Source organism: Oncorhynchus tshawytscha, linkage group LG08 (genome assembly GCF_018296145.1).
Source record: "Oncorhynchus tshawytscha isolate Ot180627B linkage group LG08, Otsh_v2.0, whole genome shotgun sequence".
Classification (NCBI taxonomy): Eukaryota; Metazoa; Chordata; class Actinopteri; order Salmoniformes; family Salmonidae; genus Oncorhynchus; species Oncorhynchus tshawytscha.
The window spans coordinates 3,886,496-3,913,409 of record NC_056436.1 but is presented as its reverse complement, the minus strand read 5'-3'; the positions used below and the strand labels follow the sequence as shown (position 1 = coordinate 3,913,409).

Below are 26,914 nucleotides of genomic sequence, written 5' to 3'. Positions count from 1 at the left end.
CACACTCCAGTCCTGTTACACACACACACAGTCCTGTTACACACACACACACTCCAGTCCTGTTACACACACACACACACTCCAGTCCTGTTACACACACACTCCAGTCCTGTTACACACACCACACACACCAGTCCTGTTACACACACACACACACACAGTCCTGTTACACACACACACACTCCAGTCCTGTTACACACACACTCCAGTCCTGTTACACACACACACACTCCAGTCCTGTTACACACACACACACTCCAGTCCTGTTACACACACACACACACACTCCAGTCCTGTTACACACACACACACACCAGTCCTGTTACACACACACACACACACACACACACTCCAGTCCTGTTACACACACACACACACAGTCCTGTTACACACACACACACACACTCCAGTCCTGTTACACACACACACACTCCAGTCCTTACACACACACACTCCAGTCCTGTTACACACACACACACTCCAGTCCTGTTACACACACACACACACACACTCCAGTCCTGTTACACACACACACACACACTCCAGTCCTGTTACACACACACACACTCCAGTCCTGTTACACACACACACACACACCAGTCCAGTCCTGTACACACACACACACTCCAGTCCTGTTACACACACACACACACACCTGTTACACTCCAGTCCTGTTACACACACACACACACACACTCCAGTCCTGTTACACACACACACAGTCACACACACACTCCAGTCCTGTTACACACACACACACACACACAGTCCTGTTACACACACACACACTCCAGTCCTGTTACACACACACACACACTCCAGTCCTGTTACACACACACACTCACAGTCCTGTTACACACACACACACACACTCCAGTCCTGTTACACACACACACACACACACTCCAGTCCTGTTACACACACACACACACCAGTCCTGTTACACACACACACTCCCTGTTACACACACACACACACACACCAGTCCTGTTACACACACACACAGTCCTGTTACACACACACACACACACTCCAGTCCTGTTACACACACACACACACACACCAGTCCTGTTACACACACACACACACTCCAGTCCTGTTACACACACACACAGTCCTGTTACACACACACACACTCACAGTCCTGTTACACACACACACACTCCAGTCCTGTTACACACACACACACACACCAGTCCTGTTACACACACACACACACACCAGTCCTGTTACACACACACACACACACTCCAGTCCTGTTACACACACACACACACACTCCTGTTACACACACACACAGTCCTGTTACACACACACACACCAGTCCTGTTACACACACACCACACACACACACACACTCCAGTCCTGTTACACACACACACACACACCAGTCCTGTTACACACACACACACACACACTCCAGTCCTGTTACACACACACACACACACACTCCAGTCCTGTCCTACACACACACACACACACTGTTACACAGTCCTGTTACACACACACACACACACACACACTCCAGTCCTGTTACACACACACACACACTCCAGTCCTGTTACACACACACACACACACACACACTCCAGTCCTGTTACACACACACACACACACACACACACTCCAGTCCTGTTACACACACACACACACAGTCCTGTTACACACACACACACACTCCAGTCCTGTTACACACACACACACACACTCCAGTCCTGTTACACACACACACACACACACACTCCAGTCCTGTTACACACACACACACACTCCAGTCCTGTTACACACACACACACTCCAGTCCTGTTACACACACACACACACACTCCAGTCCAGTCCTGTTACACACACACACACAGTCCTGTTACACACACACACACACTCCAGTCCTGTTACACACACACCAGTCCTGTTACACACACACACACACACCAGTCAGTCCTGTTACACACACACACACACACCAGTCCTGTTACACACACACACACACACTCCCTGTTACACACACACACCAGTCCTGTTACACACACACACACAGTCACACACACACACACACACTCCAGTCCTGTTACACACACACACACACACACACACCAGTCCTGTTACACACACACACACACACACACAGTCCTGTTACACACACACACACACAGTCCTGTTACACACACACACACCACAGTCCTGTTACACACACACACACACACACACACACACACCAGTCCTGTTACACACACACACACTCCAGTCCTGTTACACACACCAGTCCTGTTACACACACACACACTAGTCCTGTTACACACACACACACACACTCCAGTCTGTTACACACACACACACACACAGTCCAGTCCTGTTACACACACACACACTCCAGTCCTGTTACACACACACACACACACACCCAGTCCTGTTACACACACACACACACACAGTCCTGTTACACACACACACTCCAGTCCTGTCCTACACACACACACACTCCTGTTACAGTCCTGTTACACACACACACACACACACACACAGTCCAGTCCTGTTACACACACACACACACACACTCCAGTCCTGTTACACACACACACACACAGTCCTGTTACACACACACACACACACACTCCAGTCCTGTTACACACACACACACACACCAGTCCTGTTACACACACACACACAGTCCTGTTACACAGTCCTCCTGTTACACACACACACACACACCAGTCCTCCAGTCCTGTACACACACACACACACACACACACCCAGTCCTGTTACACACACACACACACACTCCAGTCCTGTTACACACACACACACACACACACTCCAGTCCTGTTACACACACACACACACACTCAGTCCTGTTACACACACACACACACTCCAGTCCTGTTACACACACACACACACACACACCAGTCCTGTTACACACACAGTCCTGTTACACACACACACACACACACTCCAGTCCTGTTACACACACACACACTCCAGTCCTGTTACACACACACACACCTGTTACACACACACTCCAGTCCTGTTACACACACACACACCTGTACACACACACTCCAGTCCTGTTACACACACACACACACACACTCCAGTCCTGTTACACACACACACACACTCCAGTCCTGTTACACACACACACACACACTCCAGTCCTGTTACACACACACACACACTCCAGTCCTGTTACACACACACACACCAGTCCTGTTACACACACACACACACACCAGTCCTGTTACACACACACACACAGTCCTGTTACACACACACACCAGTCCTGTTACACACACACACACACACACAGTCCTGTTACACACACACACACAGTCCTGTTAGTCCTGTTACACACACACACACACACACACCAGTCCTGTTACACACACACACACACAGTCCTGTTACACACACACACACACAGTCAGTCCTGTTACACACACACACCTGTTACACACACACACTCCAGTCCTGTTACACACACACACACACTCCAGTCCTGTTACACACACACACACACCAGTCCAGTCCTCACACACACACACACACTCCAGTCCTGTTACACACACACACACACACTCCAGTCCTGTTACACACACACACACACTCCAGTCCTGTTACACACACACACACACACCAGTCCTGTTACACACACACACACACACACTCCAGTCCTGTTACACACACACACACACACACTCCAGTCCTGTTACACACACACACACACACTCCAGTCCTGTTACACACACACACACACACTCCAGTCCTGTTACACACACACACACACACACTCCAGTCCTGTTACACACACAGTCACACACACACAGTCCAGTCCTGTTACACACACACACACACACACACTCCAGTCCTGTTACACACACACACACACTCCAGTCCTGTTACACACACACACACACTCCAGTCCTGTTACACACACACACACACTCCAGTCCTGTTACACACACACACACACTCCAGTCCTGTTACACACACACACAGTCCTGTTACACACACACACACTCCCAGTCCTGTTACACACACACACACACACTCCAGTCCTGTTACACACACACACACACACAGTCCTGTTACACAGTCCTGTTACACACACACACACAGTCCTGTTACACACACACACACACTCCAGTCCTGTTACACACACACACACACTCCAGTCCTGTTACACAGTCCTGTTACACACACACACACACCAGTCCTCCAGTCCTGTTACACACACACACACACACTCCAGTCCTGTTACACACACACACACACACACACACTCCAGTCCTGTTACACACACACACACACTCCAGTCCTGTTACACACACACAGTCCTGTTACACACACACACACACACTCCAGTCCTGTTACACACACACACACACACTCCAGTCCTGTTACACACACACACACACACACACACCAGTCCTGTTACACACACACACACACACAGTCCAGTCCTGTTACACACACACACTCCAGTCCTGTTACACACACACACACCCAGTCCTGTTACACACACACACACACACTCCAGTCCTGTTACACACACACACACACACTCCAGTCCTGTTACACACACACACACTCCAGTCCTGTTACACACACACACACACACACAGTCCTGTTACACACACACACACACACAGTCCAGTCCTGTTACACACACACACACACACTCCAGTCCTGTTACACACACACACACACTCCAGTCCTGTTACACACACACACACTCCAGTCCTGTTACACACACACACACACACACCAGTCCTGTTACACACACACCTGTTACACACACACCAGTCCTGTTACACACACACACACACACTCCAGTCCTGTTACACACACACACAGTCCTGTTACACACACACACCAGTCCTGTTACACACACACACAGTCCTGTTACACACACACACACACCAGTCCTGTTACACACACACACACACACTCAGTCCTGTTACACACACACACAGTCCAGTCCTGTTACACACACACCCAGTCCTGTTACACACACACACACACTCCAGTCCTGTTACACACACACACACTCAGTCCTGTTACACACACACACACTCAGTCCTGTTACACACACACACACACTCCAGTCCTGTTACACACACACACACTCCAGTCCTGTTACACACACACACACACACCAGTCCTGTTACACACACACACACTCCAGTCCTGTTACACACACACACACACTCCAGTCCTGTTACACACACACACACACTCCAGTCCTGTTACACACACACACACACTCCAGTCCTGTTACACACACACACACACTCCAGTCCTGTTACACACACACTCCAGTCCTGTTACACACACACACACTCCAGTCCTGTTACACACACACACACACTCCAGTCCTGTTACACACACACACACACACACTCCAGTCCTGTTACACACACACACACACACCAGTCCTGTTACACACACACACACACTCCAATCCTGTTACACACACACACACTCCAATCCTGTTACACACACACACACACACCATTGAGTTATATGATCCATTGTTAGATACTTCAGGCTGATTTGGACATGAATTGTGATGCTAATATAAGATACCAATGACATGCATTGGATTTGTGCCACAAATATTAAAAAGATACCAATCGAAACAGTGGACAATAAAACCAATGCATGGATTGCTGTCATACCTTGTCCATTGACTGCTGACAGGGTAATGAAACCAATGTAATGTGTGTGAAGTATCCCATTACCACCCGGAACAGCACCATCTAGTGGTCAGAACGTGTTAATATCAGGATGTAGGCTAGGACGTAAACCTAAACAACTCCAATGACTCATTTCTCTGAACAGGACAACAAAAACAACCAAATTCACTGAGAAAACATAACATAGGACGAAGAAACAATACTCCAAGCCGCAGCTCCATACTACTTATCAGACACAGAACTGATACTATAGCTGTTGCGGTGGTATTGGCATGCATGGGGTGTGGGGCATAGCCGTAGAGGTGCTATTCAATAAAATACCTTAAAATATATATATTTTTAAACAACAACAACAAGATCATGTCTGTAAGCCAGACAACAGTAGACCAGGCATGGTTCCAATGTCTGATTAATGACAGACCGGAGTGTTGGGAGGTGTGTGGGTGTTCGCTACAGATTGTTAGAGCAGAGGCGCTGCTGACTGCTACTCTGTTTGTGTGTGTGTGTGTGTGTTGGATGTGTTGGTGTGTCTGTGTGTGTGTGTTGGATGTGTTGGTGTGTGTGCTGGATGTGTTGGTGTGTGTGCTGTGTCTGTGTGTGTGTCTATGTGTGTGTGTGGTGTGTGTGTGTGTGGTGTGTGTGCGTGTCTGTGTGCGTATCTGTGTGCGTATGTGTCTGTATGTATGCGTGTCTGTGTCTATGTGTGTATGTATGCATGTCTGTGTGCGTGTGTGTGTCTGTGTGTCACCTTGACTGCGAAGCTACACTTTCCCCTGCGGACCGACCCCTCGTCCGTCTGCCACTGGTGCGGTCGGCTGGACTCAGGAACGTACACGTCTTTCTTCCGTCTGAAACTCTGCCGTAGCTTATTCATCCTGGACCTCCTGAGAGAGAGGGGGGAAAAGGGCGCGAGAAGGGAGAGGGGGAAAAGGGCGCGAGAAGGGAGAGAGGGGGAAAAGGGCGCGAGAAGGGAGAGGGGGAAAAGGGAGGGGGAAAAGGAGAGGGGGAAAAGGGAGGGGGAAAAGGGAGGGGGAAAAGGGAGGGGGGAAAAGGGAGGGGAAAAGGGAGAGGGGGAAAAGTGAGAGGGGGAAAAGTGAGAGGGGGAAAAGTGAGAGGGGGAAAAGTGAGAGGGGGAAAAGTGAGAGGGGGAAAAGTGAGAGGGGGAAAAGTGAGAGGGGGAAAAGGGAGCGAGAAGTGAGAGGGGGAAAAGGGGCACGAGAAGGGAGAGGGGGAAAAGGGGCACGAGAAGGGAGAGGGGGAAAAGGGGCACGAGAAGGGAGAGGGGGAAAAGGGGCACGAGAAGGAGAGGGGGAAAAGGGGCACGAGAAGGAGAGGGGGAAAAGGGGCACGGAGAAGGGAGAGGGGGAAAAGGGAGCGAGAAGGGAAAGAGGGAGAGGGGGAAAGGGCACGAGAAGGGAGAGGGGGAAAAGGGAGCGAGAAGAGAGAGGGGGAATGGGCACGAGAAGAGACAAGAGCGAGAGAAGAGAGAGAGCGAGAGAGCAGTGTATGAGAGGATGCCACTAGATAAAAGACAGGAAGAATTACACCAACAGCTCTAACCACCCTGTGGGCGTGTTCTACGGTAGGGAAGGAAGTCAGTCAAGTTGCAGAGAACCAGTGTTTCCGCGGTAGTCATCATCGCCGTGACGCCCCAAAACATATGAAACACGAACAAATATTTAACCCTGGAGGCTTTGAAGACGCTGGAACAGTCCACGTTTCCTCTGCAAACAAAACCAGTAATGATTTAGCCACTTGGCTTTTGTTGTGTGTTCTATACAAAGATACATATTCCTCTTTGTGGCACATTTAAGTTATGAGAAATAGAGAGGGATGCCAGAATCGAATATAGGCTGCAAAAAAAATAGATTATATTTATTTAGTAGACTAGTGTTACCAGAGGAACCGGTTTACAATCTATATATATGTTCTGTTATAATCTCTAGGACTGGCCACCCCTCATAGCCTGGTTCCTCTCTACCCAGTACAGCCAGAAGAGGACTGGCCACCCCTCATAGCCTGGTTCCTATCTACCCAGTACAGCCAGAAGAGGACTGGCCACCCCTCATAGCCTGGTTCCTCTAGGTTTCTTCCTAGGTTTTGGCCTTTCTAGGGAGTTTTTCCTAGCCACCGTGCTTCTACACCCGCATTGCTTGCTGTTTGGGGTTTTAGGCTGGGTTTCTGTACAGCACTTTGAGGTATCAGCTGATGTAAGAAGGGCTATATAAATACATTTGATATTGCCTGAGTTTGGTATAATGAACAAAACCCTGAATTAATGTAATAGTCAACTGATAATTGAATTATCAAAAACAAATAGTATTTTTATAATACCTGCTTGCACTTTGTGGAGGCTGTGCGTAAGGCTTGGGCGGTATACCATGTGTATACAGTTGGAAGTGGGAAGTTTACATACACCTTAACCAAATACATTTAAACTCAGTTTTTCACAACTCCTGACATTTAATCCTAGTAAAAAACAAATCCCTGTTTTAGGTCAGTTAGGATCACCACTTTATTTTAAGAATGTGAAATGTCAGAATAATAGTATAGAATTATTTATTTCAGCGTTTATTTCTTTCATCACATTTTTAGTGGGTCATAAGTTTACATATACTCAATTACTATTTGGTAGCATTGCCTTTAAATTGTTTAACTTGGGCCAAGCGTTTTGGGTTGCCTTCCACAATAAGTTGGGTGAATTTTGGTTGGCCCATTCCTCCTGACAGAGCTGGTGTAACTGAGTCGTAACTTGTAGGCCTCCTTGCTCACACACACACACACGTTTTCAGTTCTGCCCACAAATGTTCTATAGGTTTGAGGTCAGGTCTTTGTGATGGCCACTCCAATACCTTGACTTTGTTGTCCTTAAGCCATGTTGCCACAACTTTGGAAGTATGCTTGGGATCATTGTCCATTTGGAAGACCCATTTGTGACCAAGCTTTAACTTCCTGACTGATGTCTTGAGATGTTGCTTTAATATATCCACATGATGCCATCTAGTTTGTAAAGTGCACCAGTCCCTCCTGCAGCAAAGCACCCCCACAACATGATGCTGCCACCCCCGTGCTTCACGGTTGGGATGGTGTTCTTCGGCTTGCAAGCATCCCCCTTTTCCTCCAAACATAATGATGGTCATTAAGGCCAAACAGTTCTATTTTTGTTTCATCAGACCAGAGGACATTTCTCCAAAAAGTACAATATTTGTCCCCATGTGTAGTTGCAAACCGTAGTCTGGCTTTATTATGGCGGTTTTGGAGCAGTGGCTTCTTCCTTGCTGAGCGGCCTTTCAGGTTATGTCGATATAGGACTCGCTTTACTGTGGATATAGATACTTTTGTACCTGTTTCCTCCAGCATCTTCACAAGGTCCTTTGCTGTTGTTCTGGGATTGATTTGCACTTTTCGCACCAAAGTATGTTCATCTCTAGGAGACAGAACGCGTCTCCTTCCTGAGCGGTATGACGGCTGCGTGGTCCCATGGTGTTTATACTTGTTCATCTGTATAAACAATAGTTCGCGTGGCGTTTGGAAATTGCTCCCAAGGATGAACCAGACTTGTGGAGGTCTACAATTTTTTGTTCTGAGGTCTTGGCTGATATCTTTTGATTTTCACATTATGAAGTTTACTGTAGTTCCCCAGAACTGTTGAGCCAGTCACATGTTTGTTTGTAAATAGCTCAACGGTAGAAAGCTGAGCTGCTGAGCATAGAGTTCTGTATCTATTGGAGAGCCCATAGAGTCCTGCATCTGTTGGAGAGTCCTGCATCTGTTGGAGAGTCCTGCATCTGTTGGAGAGTCCTGCATCTGTTGGAGAGTCCTGCATCTGTTGGAGAGTCCTGCATCTGTTGGAGAGTCCTGCATCTGTTGGAGAGCCTGCATCTGTTGGAGAGTCCTGCATCTGTTGGAGAGTCCTGCATCTGTTGGAGAGTCCTGCATCTGTTGGAGAGTCCTGCATCTGTTGGAGAGCCCTGCATCTGTTGGAGAGCCCTCTGTTGGAGCATCTGTTGGAGAGCCCTGCATCTGTTGGAGAGCCCTGCATCTGTTGGAGAGCCCATAGAGTTGTGCATCTGTTGGAGAGCATCTGTTGGAGAGCCCTGCATAGAGTTGTGCATCTGTTGGAGAGCCCATCTGTTGGAGAGTTGTGCATCTGTTGGAGAGCCCATAGAGTTGTGCATCTGTTGGAGAGCCCAGCATCTGTTGGAGAGCCCATAGAGTTGTGCATCTGTTGGAGAGCCCATAGAGTTGTGCATCTGTTGGAGAGCCCATAGAGTTGTGCATCTGTTGGAGAGCCCATAGAGTTGTGCATCTGTTGGAGAGCCCATAGAGTTGTGCATCTGTTGGAGAGCCCATAGAGTTGTGCATCTGTTGGAGAGCCCATAGAGTTGTGCATCTGTTGGAGAGCCCATAGAGTTGTGCATCTGTTGGAGAGCCCATAGAGTTGTGTATCTATTGGAGAGCCCATAGAGTTCTGTATCTATTGGAGAGCCCATAGAGTTCTGTATCTATTGGAGAGTCTCTGTTGTGCAGCACATGAGGTGATGAAGTTATTATTGGATGTAATTCACTTACTAAATGTTTGCCATCAGATATCTGATGTCTTTCTGTCAGTAGTCAGATCTCTGGATGAGTTCTGTTCACCTGCCATGTTTTCCCTGTGCTTCCTGTTAGCGTTTTTTTTATTTAACCGTTATTTAACCGTTATTTAACCTTATTTACAATGAATGCTTCCTGTTAGTGTTTCTTTCTACGGTTCTTCTCCACTTTTCTAAAGTATGAATTAGTTAGAAACCTGAAATCGCGGCAAACGTGATCACTTACAGACCCTCTTAACAGGGTTTCTGAAAGCAGATCATGTCAGGTTCTGCACTAGAGGGCAATGGCTATTTTTCATCAGCCTGGGTTTAAGTCGTGGCTTGGCTTTGTGTTTAGGAAACTGTACGTTCAGTTTGTTGTTGCATGTGAATAAATGAATGTATGTACAGAGCTTTTGGAAAGTTCAGACTTTTGCCACATTTTGTTACGCTACATTCAAAAAATTTGATTAAACCCCTCATCAATCTACACACACACACCCCATTATGACATATATAATATAACATATAAATTTGTTTTTAGACATTTTTGCAAATTTGAAAAACATAATGGTCTGACATGCACTGCCAACGGTGGGATCTTATATAGACAGGTGTGTGCCTTTGCAAATCATGTCCAATCAATTTAAATTTACCAAAAGGTTGACTCCAATCAAGTTGTAGAAACATCTCAAGGATGATCAGTGGAAACAGGGTGCACCTGTGCTCAATTTCGGCAGGTAGCCTAGTGGTTAGAGCATTGGGATCGCCCTGCCCTCTCTCCCGCTCGGTCCCTTGCTTCCCTCTCCCTCGCTCCTTTCCGCCCGCTCCCCCCTCCCTCCCCCGTGCTCCCTCTCCACACTTGTTTATTTAGGTCATATCATGTCTCAGCTCACTGCAGAGCTTAGGCAGGCGCCTGTCACTGCAGAAAAAGCCATGAAGAGGGGAGGACAAGTAAACACAGCTTCTCTGCCACAACAAACCCATGACCTCTGAACCCTGGACATCTTGTAATGTTACCACCTGTCTTATCCAACCACTAGGCCACGTTATTGACTGGTAACAGCTTGCATACTTTCTCTCTCTCTCACTCGCTCCTCCTCCCGCTGACTCTCTCTGTACAGCACCTAGTACAGCACAGCCGAGTACAGCGCAGCGCCGCCTGGTACAGTGGTGTGCGGCACAGCACCGCCTGGTACAGTGGTGTACGGCGCAGCACCGCCTGGTACAGTGGTGTACGGCGCAGCACCGCCTGGTACAGTGGTGTACGGCGCAGCACCGCCTGGTACAGTGGTGTACAGGGCAGCCTGGTAAAGTACACAAATCAAGCCCTGCAGGAGCTGTCATAGCCCCAGAGAGTTTACAGTCATGAGGAGGACTCTCCTCTTAATAAGCCCAGTACTGAGGGGCCTTTAAGACTGGGGCTCCCACCAGGACAGAGAAGGGGGGGTGGAGAGAGCGAGACAGAGGGCACGAGACACACCGAGAGAGAGACAGAGGGCACGAGACACACAGAGAGAGAGACAGAGTACTGGATCATGCTCTCACACCATACCATCCTTACTGACTGACAAACAGACATGAACTTTCACTACTTCACTGATCAGAGGGAACGAAAGAGAAGAGGACTGAGAAAGAGGGAGGAAGGGAGAGAGGGAGCAGAGCAGAGAGTAGCTATAGCACTGCTGCAGATGTCCTGTACACAGCCCAGTACTATTTCAATAATCTCCCAGGAATGTAAAACTGATTAAACCCTACAGAAGGATCCTAGGGAAGAGCGGGAAAGAGAGAGGAGGGAGAGGAAGAGAGAGAACATTTAACAACTCTGCAGAACTCCCTGGCTAGTTGCTAGCACCGTCTACAGTATTCTGTCCGTGTGTCTGACTCAGAACTCCCTGGCTAGTTGCTAGCACCGTCTACAGTATTCTGTCCGTGTGTCTGACTCAGAACTCCCTGGCTAGTTGCTAGCACCGTCTACAGTATTCTGTCCGTGTGTCTGACTCAGGACACTGCAGTCTTGCACTGCAACACAAAACCAGCAAACCAACATATTACAGCGTATCTTAGAAGCCATTGACACAAAACACGGTATCAGCGTCAAACCCACAAATCACGCCTACATAGTAACCCACGGCCCAGTGACGTCACACACAGAGAGAACACTAAGTCAAGGTGGAACATGGTCGGGATAGTAGCTCTGGAGAGGAGACACACATGAAAGAATGAGAAACGTCGTTACCGCGGTAATCCAATTTTCCGGCATGCTCAGCACTGGGCTGGTTACGTAAAGGAAGAGAGGTGTTACATAAACCTGGGCTAGCTTAACTACACACAGCAGGGTAGAGTGGGAACTACAATTACCAGGGGACACGGGGCAGAGTGACACAAGGGTCAAGGTGGGAACTACAATTACCAGGGGACACGGGGCAGAGTGACACAAGGGTCAAGGTGGGAACTACAATTACCAGGGGACACGGGGCAGAGTGACACAAGGGTCAAGGTGGGAACTACAATTACCAGGGGACACGGGGCAGAGTGACACAAGGGTCAGAGGCTATGGTGGAAACTACAGAGACCAGGGATAGAGTTCAGGGGGTTAAGGATCAGCAGGGCAGTATAGTGCTACCATTTTGCTGAAATACAGTGCCTTTCGGAAAGTATTCAGACCCCTTGACTCTTTCCACATTTGTTACGTTACAACCTAATTCTGAAAATGATTACATTATTTTTCCCCCCCCTCATCAATCTACACACAATACTCCATAATGACAAAGCAAAAGCAATGTTATTTGTGTGCAAATGTTATATATATATATATATATATAAATGAACTATTCAGACCCTTTACTCAGTACTTCGATGAAGCATCTTTTGGCAGCGATTACAGCATTGAGTCTTCTTGGGTATGCTACAAGCTTGGCACACCTGTATTTGGGGAGTTTCTCCCCAAGCTCTGCCAAGCTTGGCACACCTGTATTTGGGGAGTTTCTCCCCAAGCTCTGCCAAGCTTGGCACACCTGTATTTGGGGAGTTTCTCCCCAAGCTCTGCCAAGCTTGGCACACCTGTATTTGGGGAGTTTCTCCCCAAGCTCTGCCAAGCTTGTAGCAGAAACAAGCTGAGGAAAAAGGTACGAGCCGGCCGAAGATTAGAGTGAGGATGAACCATCGCCTGTGCAGCCCAGAAGCAAGTGGTTGACCAACCTATATCTACGGAGTTGGAGGCGGCACCAGAACACGAACCCCATGGGGAACCACTGGAGGAGGAGCTCAGCCTCCCCCTCCTCAATTTCAAGGGGCCAGTCGAAATACCCGCTGGGAGCCAACTGTGGGGACAATTTGGGACTGCCCAGTGGGAGGATTCGAACTTGAAAGACGCCGGAGCCCAAGTGATAGCGGTGGATGGACAGCTACTTCTGGGGGTGAGTGACTGGCGGTACCCCCATTTCCAAATCAAGAATAACTTTTTGTATCAGGTGTCACGCCAACAGGGGGAACTTCGAGAGGTATTGTTGCTTCCTCGATGCTACGTGGGAACCCTTCTTCAGCTGGCCCACACCCACCTGTAGGGGGCGCACCTAGGAATGGAGAAGACCCGGGAATGAATCGCCACCCGGTTCCACTGGCCCGGGATTAGGAGGGCCGCGGAAGACTATTGTCGCAGCTGCCCGGAGTATCAAATCACTGCCCCAAAAGCACATTTCCCGAAACCCACTGGTCCCCCTACCGGGGCGGCAGGTAGCCTAGTGGTTAGAGCATTGAACTAGTAACCGAAAGGTTGTAAGATCAAATCTCCGAGCTGACAAGGTACAAATCTGTCATTCTGCCCATGAACAAGAAATTGTTCTTAACTGACTTGCCTAGTTAAAGATCAAATAAATATTTTTAAAATCACCAGGGTGCCCATTGAACGCATCGCCATGGACACCTGGTAAAAACAGCACAAGGACACTAGTACATCCTGGTATTAGTAGATTATGCCACCCGGTATCCCGAGGCCATTCCCCTATGAGCGGCGGTATCCAAGGGAATCGCCCAGGAGCTGTTCCACCTCTTTAGCCGGGTGGGCATCCCAAAGGAGATTCTGACAGACCAAGGTACTGAGTTTATGTCCCGCCTAATGAAAGATTTGTGTGCTCTCCTGCAGATCCGGACCGTCTTTCACCCGCAGATCATCGGGATCTTGGTCACCTCCCTGACCAAAGCCCTTCTCTGACTGGGGCGGCAGGGTAGCCTAGTGGTTAGAGCGTTGGACTAGTAACCGGAAGGTTGCAAGTTCAAACCCCCGAGCTGACAAGGTACAAATCTGTCGTTCTGCCCCTGAACAGGCAGTTAACCCACTGTTCCTAGGCCATCATTGAAAATAAGAATTTGTTCTTAACTGACTTGCCTGGTTAAATAAAGGTAAAATAAATAAAAATAAATTCTCTCTCTGTGCCTCGACACAATCCTGTCTTGGAGCTCTACATACAATTCCTTCGACCTCATGACTTGGTTTTTGCTCTGACATGCACTTGACAACTGTGGGACCTTATATAGACAGGGGTGTGCCTTTCCAAATCATGTCCAGTCAATTGAATTTACCACAGGTGGACTCCAATCAAGTTGTAAAAATATCTCAAGGATGATCAATGGAAACAATGAACCTGAGCTTAATTTCTGCGGGTCTGAATACTTATGTAAATAAGGTATTTCTGTTTTTGCTGTCACTGTGGGGTATTGTGTGTAGATTGATGAGGAAATGTTTAAACTTAATCCATTTTAGAATAAAGCTGTAACATAAAATGTAAAAACAGTCAAGGGGTCTGAATACTTTCCGAATGCACTGTATGGCCTCTGCCACGCAGCCACCCCCCCTCGGGGCCTCTGCCACGCAGCCACCCCCCCTCGGGGCCTCTGCCACGCAGCCACCCCCCCTCGGGGCCTCTGCCACGCAGCCACCCCCCCTCGGGGCCTCTGCCACGCAGCCACCCCCCTCGGGGCCTCTGCCACGCAGCCACCCCCCTCGGGGCCTCTGCCACGCAGCCACCCCCTCGGGGCCTCTGCCACGCAGCCACCCCCTCGGGGCCTCTGCCACGCAGCCACCCCCCCTCGGGGCCTCTGCCACGCAGCCACCCCCCCGGGGCCTCTGCCACGCAGCCACCCCCTGGGGCCTCTGCCACGCAGCCACCCCCTCGGGGCCTCTGCCACGCAGCCACCCCCTCGGGGCCTCTGCCACGCAGCCACCCCCCCCTCGGGGCCTCTGCCACGCAGCCACCCCCCTCGGGGCCTCTGCCACGCAGCCACCCCCCCTCGGGGCCTCTGCCACGCAGCCACCCCCCCTCGGGGCCTCTGCCAGGGCACAAATAATATAATAATATAATAAATCAATAATTTTGCTCTTTATTTAACCATCTTACATATAAAACCTTATTTGTTCATCAAAAATGGTGAATAACTCACCACAGGTTAATGAGAAGGGTGTGTTTGAAAGGATGCAAACAACTCTATAAATGTTGAGTTGTATTGGAGAGGGTGTCTGTATTTAGTGTTCATGCTAGTGAGGGCCGTAAAACCACTCTCACATAGGTACAGGGTTGCAAAGGGCATCATAACGGCGCAATTTGCCAAGGCAAGAAACTCTTGAGTGCAGCACAATCCAGAAATCTGGCAGTGGCTTCTGATTCAATTCAATTTACACAGAACCGCTTGTTGCAATTTGGATGAGTCTCTCTTGATCAGATATTGGTAAGTGGACTGGAGGTCATGAAAGGGATAACAAATCCACGCTATATCACATTTGTCGGTAAGCTTGAGTTCATTTGCACACACAAAAAGACTGGTGTGTTGTCCTTGTTAATGCAGACAGAGAAGAGCTCCAACTTCTTAATCATAGCCTCAATTTTGTCCCGCACATTGAATATAGTTCAATATAGTCCCTGTAATCCTAGATTCAGATTATTCAGGCTAGAAAAAACAATCACCCAGCTAGGCCAGTCGTGTGAGAAACTAGTCATCATCCAAGCGGTCAGAGAAGTGAAAATGATGGTCAGTAAAGAAAACTTTAAGCTCTTCTCTCGATTTAAAAAAAAAAGTGTCAATACTTTGCCCCTTGATAACCAGCACCTCAGTATGTTGTAAAACGGTTACATGGTCGTGGCCCATATCATTGCATAGTGCAGAAAATACACGAGAGTTCAGGGGCCTTGCATTAACCTCTCAGCTACGGGGCACTATTTTTATGTTTGGAAAAATAACATTCCCAAAGTAAACTGCCTATTTCTCAGGACCAGATGCTAGAATATGCATATAATTGACAGATTAGGATAGAAAACACTAAAGTTTCCAAAACTGTCAAAATATTGTCTGAGTATAACATAACTGATATTGCAGGCGAAAACCTGCAAAAAAAAACCTGAGAAAAATCAAACCAGGAAGTGGCTTCTAGTTTGAAAGCTCCATGTTGTTCCATAGCCTGCCTTCGCTCCATTTAAAGGGATATCAACCAGATTCATTTTCCTATCGCTTCCTCAAGGTGTCAACAGTCTTCAGACATAGTTTCAGGCTTTTATTTTGAAAAATGAGCGAGAAAGATAACATTGCGTCAGTGGATAGCTGAGTGTTCACATGAGTTTTGCTTGCACAACACAGTGGGGCAGCCATTGACTCTCCCTCTCCTACTGAAAAAGAGACTGTCGGTTGATATATTATCGATTATATATTTTAAAAACAACCTGAGGATTGATTATAAAAAAACGTTTTACATGTTTCTGTGGACATTACGGATACTATTTGGAATTTGTCTGCGATGTCGTGACCGCTCGAGCCTGTGGATTTCTGAACATAACGTGCCAAACAAACAGAGGCATTTTGGATATAAAAATAATCTTTGTGGAACAAAACAACATTTGTTGTGTAACTGGGAGTCTCTTGAGTGAAAACATCCAAAGATCAAAGGTAAACGATTCATTTTATTGCTTTTCTGATTTTCGGGACCAAGCTACCTTGATGCTAGGTGTTCATAATGTTTTGTCTAGTTATCGATAAACTTACAAACGCTTGGATTGCTTTGGATGTAAAGCATATTTTCATAATCTGACACGACAGGTGGATTAACAAAAAGCTAAGCTGTGTTTTGCTATATTGCACTTGTGATTTCGTGAATATAAATATTTTTAGATATTTTTAGAATATTATTTGAATGTGCGCTCTGCAATTCAGCGGTTGCTGATAAATTATCCCGCTAACGAGATGGGTTGCGTCAAGAAGTTAAAGTTAATAATTTTCCCTGTAATGTCCAAAACATCTTTCAAGCTGTCAGTCATTCCCTTGGCAGCAAGAGCCTCTAGGTGGATGCTGCAGTGTACCCAAGAGCCTCTAGGTGGATGCTGCAGTGTACCCAAGAGCCTCTAGGTGGATGCTGCAGTGTACCCAAGAGCCTCAAGGTGGATGCTGCAGTGTACCCAAGAGCCTCTAGGTGAATGCTGCAGTGTACCCAGGTGGCGTCGGGAGCAACTTCTTGCACGCGCGTTACCACTCCACTATGTCTCCCTGTCATGGCTTTTACGCCCATTAGTACAGATACCAACACATCTTGACCACCAAAGTCCATTTGATGTCACAAAGCTGTCCAGTACTTTAAAAATATCCTCTCCTGTTGCGTCAAGAAGTTAAAGTTAATCATTTTCACTGTAATGTCCAAAACATCTTTCAAGCTGTCAGTCATTCCCTTGGCAGCAAGAGCCTCTAGGTGGATGCTGCAGTGCACCTCCTGGTTTCCAGTGGTTTGCGGAAGAGGTTGTCTCTCTTAATTGACCTCCCATAAACGTGACGGACATATACCAGGAACTGGGCCAGGCAGGTGGCATACCCCAGTTTGGGAATGGCTGTTCTAGGGGAAACAAGTAATGACAATAAGTAGTGCGAGTGAGTGTGTGTGTGAGTGTGTGTTTAGCAGCAGGAGTGATAAGAGAACAGAGTACAACAGGAACTTCCTGCTGGGACAACAGTCATGCTACCTCCAGCCTGCCTGTGACCTGGCTCTCACTCTCACACACACACACACACTTGGCCTGCCTGTTAGGATGGTGGGCCAGAGACAGAAATTGCTAAATCAGAATTTCTAAATCATGCTGAGCCCAGAATTCCTGTCTCCTCAGCACCTCTTTAAAAATAGCTGATAAAAGGACATTTCCTGCACAAAGAGAGCCCCGGTGACAGAGTCAGCTGTTCTCCCATATCAACTACAGAAGCCCCGGTGGCAGAGTCAGCTGTTCTCCTATAACAACTACAGAAGCCCCGGTGAGAGTCAGCTGTTCTCCTGAATAAAACAACAGAAGTCAAAGTTGTGTCACACCAAGCAACCTCAACCCCCAGGCCATCAGTGAAGAGGAGTGTGTCAGGAAAATATTACTGCTTAAATAAACCACAGTGAGAGAGACGCTGGTCTGAGGTCCTGGGCCGTGAGAGACGCTAGTCTGAGGTCCTGGGCCGTGAGAGACGCTGGTCTGAGGTCCTGGGCCTTGAGAGACGCTGGTCTGAGGTCCTGGGCCGTGAGAGACGCTGGTCTGAGGTCCTGGGCCTGAGAGACGCTGGTCTGAGGTCCTGGGCCTTGGTCTGAGGTCCTGGGCCTTGAGAGACGCTAGTCTGAGGTCCTGGGCCGTGAGAGACGCTGGTCTGAGGTCCTGGGCCTTGAGAGACGCTGGTCTGAGGTCCTGGGCCTTGAGAGACGCTGGTCTGAGGTCCTGGGCCTTGAGAGACGCTGGTCTGAGGTCCTGGGCCTTGAGAGACGCTGGTCTGAGGTCCTGGGCCGTGAGAGACGCTGGTCTGAGGTCCTGGGCCGTGAGAGACGCTGGTCTGAGGTCCTGGGCCTTGAGAGACGCTGGTCTGAGGTCCTGGGCCTGAGAGACGCTGGTCTGAGGTCCTGGGCCGTGAGAGACGCTGGTCTGAGGTCCTGGGCCGTGAGAGACGCTGGTCTGAGGTCCTGGGCCGAGACGCTGGTCTGAGGTCCTGGGCCTTGAGAGACGCTGGTCTGAGGTCCTGGGCCTTGAGGTCCTGGGCCGTGAGAGACGCTGGTCTGAGGTCCTGGGCCTTGAGAGACGCTGGTCTGAGGTCCTGGGCCTTGAGAGACGCTGGTCTGAGGTCCTGGGCCTTGAGAGACGCTGGTCTGAGGTCCTGGGCCTTGAGAGACGCTGGTCTGAGGTCCTGGGCCTTGAGAGACGCTGGTCTGAGGTCTGGGCCTTGAGGTCCTGGGCCTGGGAGAGACGCTGGTCTGAGGTCCTGGGCCGTGAGAGACGCTGGTCTGAGGTCCTGGGCCGTGAGAGACGCTGGTCTGAGGTCCTGGGCCGTGAGAGACGCTGGTCTGAGGTCCTGGGCCGTGAGAGACGCTGGTCTGAGGTCCTGGGCCGTGAGAGACGCTGGTCTGAGGTCCTGGGCCTTGAGACGCTGGTCTGAGGTCCTGGGCCTTGAGAGACGCTGGTCTGAGGTCCTGGGCCTTGAGAGACGCTGGTCTGAGGTCCTGGGCCTTGAGAGACGCTGGTCTGAGGTCCTGGGCCTTGAGAGACCATTCAAATTAAGTCCAATGGGTTTCCTCCCACTTTTCCTGAAATATTGGCATAACGTCACAAACCCTGTTGCTGAAATCATTCCACGGCAGTAGCATATGTTCTTCAGAGAGAACACCAGCATGAGAGACATATGGTAGTCTAATCTACTGAAAACAGGCCTTTTACCAGATTATGACAGGAGAGACATAATGTAGCCTAATCTACTGAAAACAGGCCTTTTACCAGATTATGACAGGAGAGACATAATGTAGCCTAAACTACTGAAAACAGGCCTTTACCCAGATCACATCATGACAGGAGAGACATAATGTAGCCTAAACTACTGAAAACAGGCCTTATACCAGATTATGACAGGAGAGACATAATGTAGCCTAAACTACTGAAAACAGGCCTTTACCCAGATCACATCATGACAGGAGAGACATAATGTAGCCTAAACTACTGAAAACAGGCCTTTACCCAGATCACATCATGACAGGAGAGACATAATGTAGCCTAAACTACTGAAAACAGGCCTTATACCAGATTATGACAGGAGAGACATAATGTAGCCTAAACTACTGAAAACAGGCCTTTACCCAGATTATGACAGGACAGGAGAGACATAATGTAGCCTAAACTACTGAAAACAGGCCTTTACCCAGATTATGACAGGACAGGAGAGACATAATGTAGCCTAAACTACTGAAAACAGGCCTTATACCAGATTATGACAGGAGAGACATAATGTAGCCTAAACTACTGAAAACAGGCCTTTACCCAGATCACATCAGGACAGGAGAGTTTGATTCTTATGTCAGATACAAAAGAAAATACTTGTCCTTTTCTTAAAACGCATTTTAAAAACCTAGGCCTACCTTTGGCTTTCTGAAAGTAGGCTATCAGATAATGAGTTGACAAGGACAGTATGAATGGGACAGACATGATACAGCAGGAAGAGGAAACTGAATGCCACATGTCCATAGCCTATTTATTATCGACACAGATAATCAAGGGGGAAAGTGTTGGAAAGATATTTCAAAATACTGTGAGGTACTATTATCATTTGAATGGATGTAACAAAATAAAAAATTACTTTGTTGACTGTCTGTTAAGGCTGGGAGGTATACCGTATTTTATGGTAATTGGTTTGGGTTTTCACTTTACCTTCTATACCGGTATTTGAATGTTTGATTTGTTAAATGTGACACGCCATGTGCAATGTCCATTTTTATAGTTTACTTCGCTACTTGAGTCATCGCTCTCCTCTCTTTCCACACTGACCTAGCCACGCCCCCTGTCACTCAAGGAGTGCATTTGATGTTCCTCGCCCACGAGACACTTGTGTTCAGTGTGCATGGTCAACGCAGCACATGCAACAACGTTGCTTCTTAATATAAATCCACTAGCGTTCTGTAACTACACTACTAGCTTGTGTTTCTTACATCCGCAAACAGCTAGTTTGCCTTTTCTTAGCATGTTGCCCTAAATCTTGAGATGCTAATTGTTAGCCGCTAATGCTAGTAGCTAGCTAGCTAATAAATGTACTGAGTCAGAGCAAGCTTAGCTTACTAGCTAATACAGCCTGGTAATACCAGTGATGGTGTAGACCTAAATCAGCATGTTGTTTTTGCTAAAGTGTCTTCTAAATCCAAGAGGAATATGCAAAGCAAGAATATGTTAGCTACATGAAGTAGCTAAGAGAAAACATGCAATGTAGCCAACGCATATAGGGTCCCCTAGGAAACACTTATCAACACTTTAGTTCCTACCCTGTCACAATAACTCCTCCCTAGCATTTGAATTCGTTGTCATCTCAAACACTGTATTCAAAGTTCCCAGTATCATATTCTAACTATAGAATTAGACAAGTCATTTTTATTTCCACGATTCCAACAGTTTTGCTCTAATTCGCAAGTCAAATCTCAATTGCAACATTTGGTTAAAAATAAGTCCTAGATTATTTGTCCATATCGTGCAGTCCTACATGGCAGTGTAGAAATGATCTCTACTGAGCAGTGGTGTAAAGTACTGAAGTAAAGATACTTTAAAGTACTACTTAAGTACATTTTGGGGTATCTGTACTTTACTATTTATATTTTTGACTACTTTTACTTCACTACATTCTTGAAGAAAATAATATACATTTTCCCCTGACACCCAAAAAGTACTTATTACATTTTGAATGTTTCGCAGGACAAGAAAATGGTCCAATTCACACACTTATCAAGAGAACATCCCTGGTCCTCCCTACTGCCCCTGATCTGGAGGACTCACTAAACAGAGAACATCCCTGGTCATCCCTACTGCCTCTGATCTGGAGGACTCACTAAACAGAGAACATCCCTGGTCATCCCTACTGCCCCTGATCTGGAGGACTCACTAAACAGAGAACATCCCTGGTCATCCCTACTGCCTCTGATCTGGAGGACTCACTAAACAGAGAACATCCCTGGTCATCCCTACTGCCTCTGATCTGGAGGACTCACTAAACAGAGAACATCCCTGGTCATCCCTACTGCCTCTGATCTGGAGGACTCACTAAACAGAGAACATCCCTGGTCATCCCTACTGCCTCTGATCTGGAGGACTCACTAAACAGAGAACATCCCTGGTCCTCCCTATCCCCTGATCTGGAGGACTCACTAAACAGAGAGCATCCCTGGTCATCCCTACTGCCTCTGATCTGGAGGACTCACTAAACAGAGAACATCCCTGGTCATCCCTACTGCCTCTGATCTGGAGGACTCACTAAACAGAGAACATCCCTGGTCCTCCCTACTGCCTCTGATCTGGAGGACTCACTAAACAGAGAACATCCCTGGTCCTCCCTACTGCCTCTGATCTGGAGGACTCACTAAACAGAGAACATCCCTGGTCCTCCCTACTGCCTCTGATCTGGAGGACTCACTAAACAGAGAACATCCCTGGTCCTCCCTACTGCCTCTGATCTGGAGGACTCACTAAACAGAGAACATCCCTGGTCCTCCCTACTGCCTCTGATCTGGAGGACTCACTAAACAGAGAACATCCCTGGTCCTCCCTACTGCCTCTGATCTGGAGGACTCACTAAACAGAGAACATCCCTGGTCCTCCCTACTGCCTCTGATCTGGAGGACTCACTAAACACAAATGCTTTGTTTGTAAATGGATGTCTGAGTGTTGGAGCGTGCTCCTTGCTATCCGTAATTTTTTTTTTAAATGGTGCCATCTGGTTTGATAAGGAATTTGAAATGATTTATTCTTTTACTTTTGATACTAAAGTATTTAAAAACAAATACTTTTAGAATTTTACTCAAGTAGTATTTTACAGGGTGACTTTTACTCAAGTAGTATTTTACAGGGTGACTTTTACTCAAGTAGTATTTTACTGGGTGACTTTTACTCAAGTAGTATTTTACTGGGTGACTTTCACTCAAGTAGTATTTTACTGGGTGACTTTTACTCAAGTAGTATTTTACTGGGTGACTTTTACTCAAGTAGTATTTTACTGGGTGACTTTTACTCAAGTAGTATTTTACAGGGTGACTTTTACTCAAGTAGTATTTTACTGGGTGACTTTTACTTGAGTCATTTTCTATTAATGTATCTTTACTTTTACTCAAGTATGACCATTGGGTACTTTCTCCACCGCTACATTTGAGTGCAGGAAATGCAAAGCGCCCCCGGGCGTCACTCACCACTCACAAAGCGCCCCCGGGCGTCACTCACCACTCACAAAGCGCCCCCGGGCGTCACTCACCACTCACAAAGCGCCCCCAGGCGTCACTCACCACTCACAAAGCGCCCCCGGGGTCACTCACCTCACAAAGCGCCCCCGGGGTCACTCACTACTCATAAAGCAACCTAGAATCACTCACTACTCAAAGCAACCTGGGATCCCTCACCAGCCATAAAGCACCCTGGGATCACTCACTACTCATAAAGCACATGTATAACTATTATTCGCGTCAACATTAACAGGACAGAGAATCCAGACACAGGCTGCGTCAACATTAACAGGACAGAGAATCCAGACACAGGCTGCGTCAACATTAACAGGACAGAGAAACCAGACACAGGCCACTTTCTGTCAAAATTAGAAACGTGTAATATTTGAAAGTCTAGCATTAGCTTGCTACATTATCTTACCTGTATCCATCAACATGCATCAAGGACGCGTCTCCCTGTCAGGAATGCCATGCCACGGTTGCCCTTAGTTTGAAGATGTAATCCAGAGACCGGTGTTTCCTCCATCTCCTTAGTTATCATACTCTAATTCCACTGATTTCAAAACTCAGTCCTCCAGAAAGTGGAGAACAACACTTATGCAGGTCCACTACAAAATATATATTTTTTTAAAGACACGTTCGACAGGATTACCAACACAGACTGACGAGTTCAAATAGAAGCCTTCAATATGGCAGACCAATCCGAACTCCTCTCTCGGCATGTCCAGCCCACTCATTATCTCAGCCAATCATGACGAGTGTGAAGGTTGCGCTCTCCCTTTGTCTATGGCTTAACAAACAAGGATCGTAATTTAACAATTGTATTCGTATTTACAGATGGCATACAAGTTTGTTAAGGCACATGAAAGTTCATGTTCAAGAAAGCATTTCTGCCAAAAAACACATTTTGATTTTAAAATATATTTTTTACATTCAAGTGGCTCTCCTGTGAAGTCGTGACTTGCGACATACGCGTAGTTTCCTGAATCGGGTCACATTTAATTTGTTTGTGGCGATTTTGGGACATGAGAGGCATTGTACAAAACAAAGTAATCAGCGATTGGATCGTCTTTAACCAATCAGAGAATCAAAGCCAATGGCACATTTTTCAACTCCCACTTTACCCATTTGTGTTCTGGCTCTGGCCCCATTAGTCATTAGTTTCTGGACCAATCAGACGGCCCGAATGTGTTTGCATGATTCGGTGAAGGGCTGGGGAGGTTCTCAGATCCAGATTCATTGAGGAGAAGAAACTAACGTCCGTGGGCACGGCTTAGCGTTTGGCTGGTTATCATGTTGTACAGAGCTTTAAAGTAGGAATGGGAGATATAATTTAATCAGGGTATTTCAAAATATTGACGGTATGATTTTAAACACTTTAAAAAATGTCAAGATCAAGCTTCATGGTTACAGAAGAGACATTCAATCCTTTCCTGGATCAAGATCCCTGTTGGCTACATTGTTTTGTGGGTCCATTTATGGAGGTGTCCCTCCCACCATGTTGAACAGAGAGCGCTTCAGGATGTGGATGGAGGTGTCCCTCCCACCATGTTGAACAGAGAGAGCTTCAGGATGTGGATGGAGGTGTCCCTCCCACCATGTTATCATGTTGAACAGAGAGAGCTTCATGATGTGGATGGAGGTGTCCTCCCACCATGTTGAACAGAGAGAGCTCCAGGTTGAGGATGGAGGTGTCCCTCCCACCATGTTGAACAGAGAGAGCTCCAGGTTGAGGATGGAGGTGTCCCTCCCACCATGTTGAACAGAGTTGAGCTCCAGGTTGAGGATGGAGGTGTCCCTCCCACCATGTTGAACAGAGAGAGCTCCAGGTTGAGGATGGAGGTGTCCCTCCCACCATGTCATCATGTTGAGCTCCAGGTTGAGGATGGAGGTGTCCCTCCCACCATGTCATCATGTTGAGCACAGGTTGAGGATGGAGGTGTCCCTCCCACCATGTCATCATGTTGAGCTCCAGGTTGAGGATGGAGGTGTCCCTCCCACCATGTCATCATGTTGAGCTCCAGGTTGAGGATGGAGGTGTCCCTCCCACCATGTCATCATGTTGAGCTCCAGGTTGAGGATGGAGGTGTCCCTCCCACCATGTCATCATGTTGAGCTCCAGGTTGAGGATGGAGGTGTCCCTCCCACCATGTCATCATGTTGAGCTCCAGGTTGAGGATGGAGGTGTCCCTCCCACCATGTCATCATGTTGAGCTCCAGGTTGAGGATGGAGGTGTCCCTCCCACCATGTCATCATGTTGAGCTCCAGGTTGAGGATGGAGGTGTCCCTCCCACCATGTCATCATGTTGAGCTCCAGGTTGAGGATGGAGGTGTCCCTCCCACCATGTCATCATGTTGAGCTCCAGGTTGAGGATGGAGGTGTCCCTCCCACCATGTCATCATGTTGAGCTCCAGGTTGAGGATGGAGGTGTCCCTCCCACCATGTCATCATGTTGAGCTCCAGGTTGAGGATGGAGGTGTCCCTCCCACCATGTCATCATGTTGAGCTCCAGGTTGAGGATGGAGGTGTCCCTCCCACCATGTCATCATGTTGAGCTCCAGGTTGAGGATGGAGGTGTCCCTCCCACCATGTCATCATGTTGAGCTCCAGGTTGAGGATGGAGGTGTCCCTCCCACCATGTCATCATGTTGAGCTCCAGGTTGAAGATGGGGTTTTTATTGGCTGCTTCATTACGGGAGTCGCATGTTCGGTTAAGATGAATGACCATAACCTAAAATCTTAAAGTTCTGTTATTCTGAGCACTCTGGGTGGACGCCCTAATCAGGTTACTCACCCAATGCATTATGGGTCCGGTAAATTAAAACGCTGCCGGTCAAAAATGTCCGGTGCCGCATTTTCCTAATGGAAACCCTGGTGTGTGTGTGTGCGCGCGCGCGCTGGAGAGAACACCAAGCTCTCTCCATATGTCTGGGCATCATTCTGAACACTGGGTCAAAATGCTCTCATCACCAAGTCACCCAGCAACCGCTGCAATGTTACCACGGCAACGTGCAGGCTCGTGGTGGTGACTGCAGCAGAACCCAGCCACCACCAGGACCAGACAACACACAGGTGGTTCTGTTTAGCCTATGACAGGTACACACACACCAGCTTTGACAGTTGCACACACACCAGCTTTGACAGTTGCACATGCGCACACACACCAGGTATCAGCTATGACAGGTACACACACACACCAGCTATGACAGGTACACACACCAGCTATGACAGGTACACACACACACACACACACACACACCAGCTATGACAGGTACACACACACATACACACACACACCAGCTATGACAGGTACACACACACACACACACACACCAGCTATGACAGGTACACACACACACACACACACACACACACACAGCTATGACAGGTACACACACACACACACACACA

General features: G+C 47.9%; 1 protein-coding gene across 3 annotated transcripts in view; it reads right to left on the bottom strand.

Annotated features, from left to right (window-relative positions):
• The window catches only part of LOC112255833 (protein numb homolog), a 90,145-nt gene that overhangs the window by 49,940 nt on the left and 13,291 nt on the right, over positions 1–26,914 (bottom strand). For 2 of the 3 annotated variants that reach the window (XM_042325087.1, XM_042325090.1), the window contains exon 2: positions 6,445–6,580. In XM_042325087.1, coding sequence (XP_042181021.1) covers positions 6,445–6,570 — 126 coding nt within the window. In that variant the 5' untranslated portion in view covers positions 6,571–6,580. Of the gene's footprint in view, positions 1–6,444; positions 6,672–26,914 lie in introns of those variants that run through there. The other variant, XM_042325088.1, reaches the window with a different exon arrangement.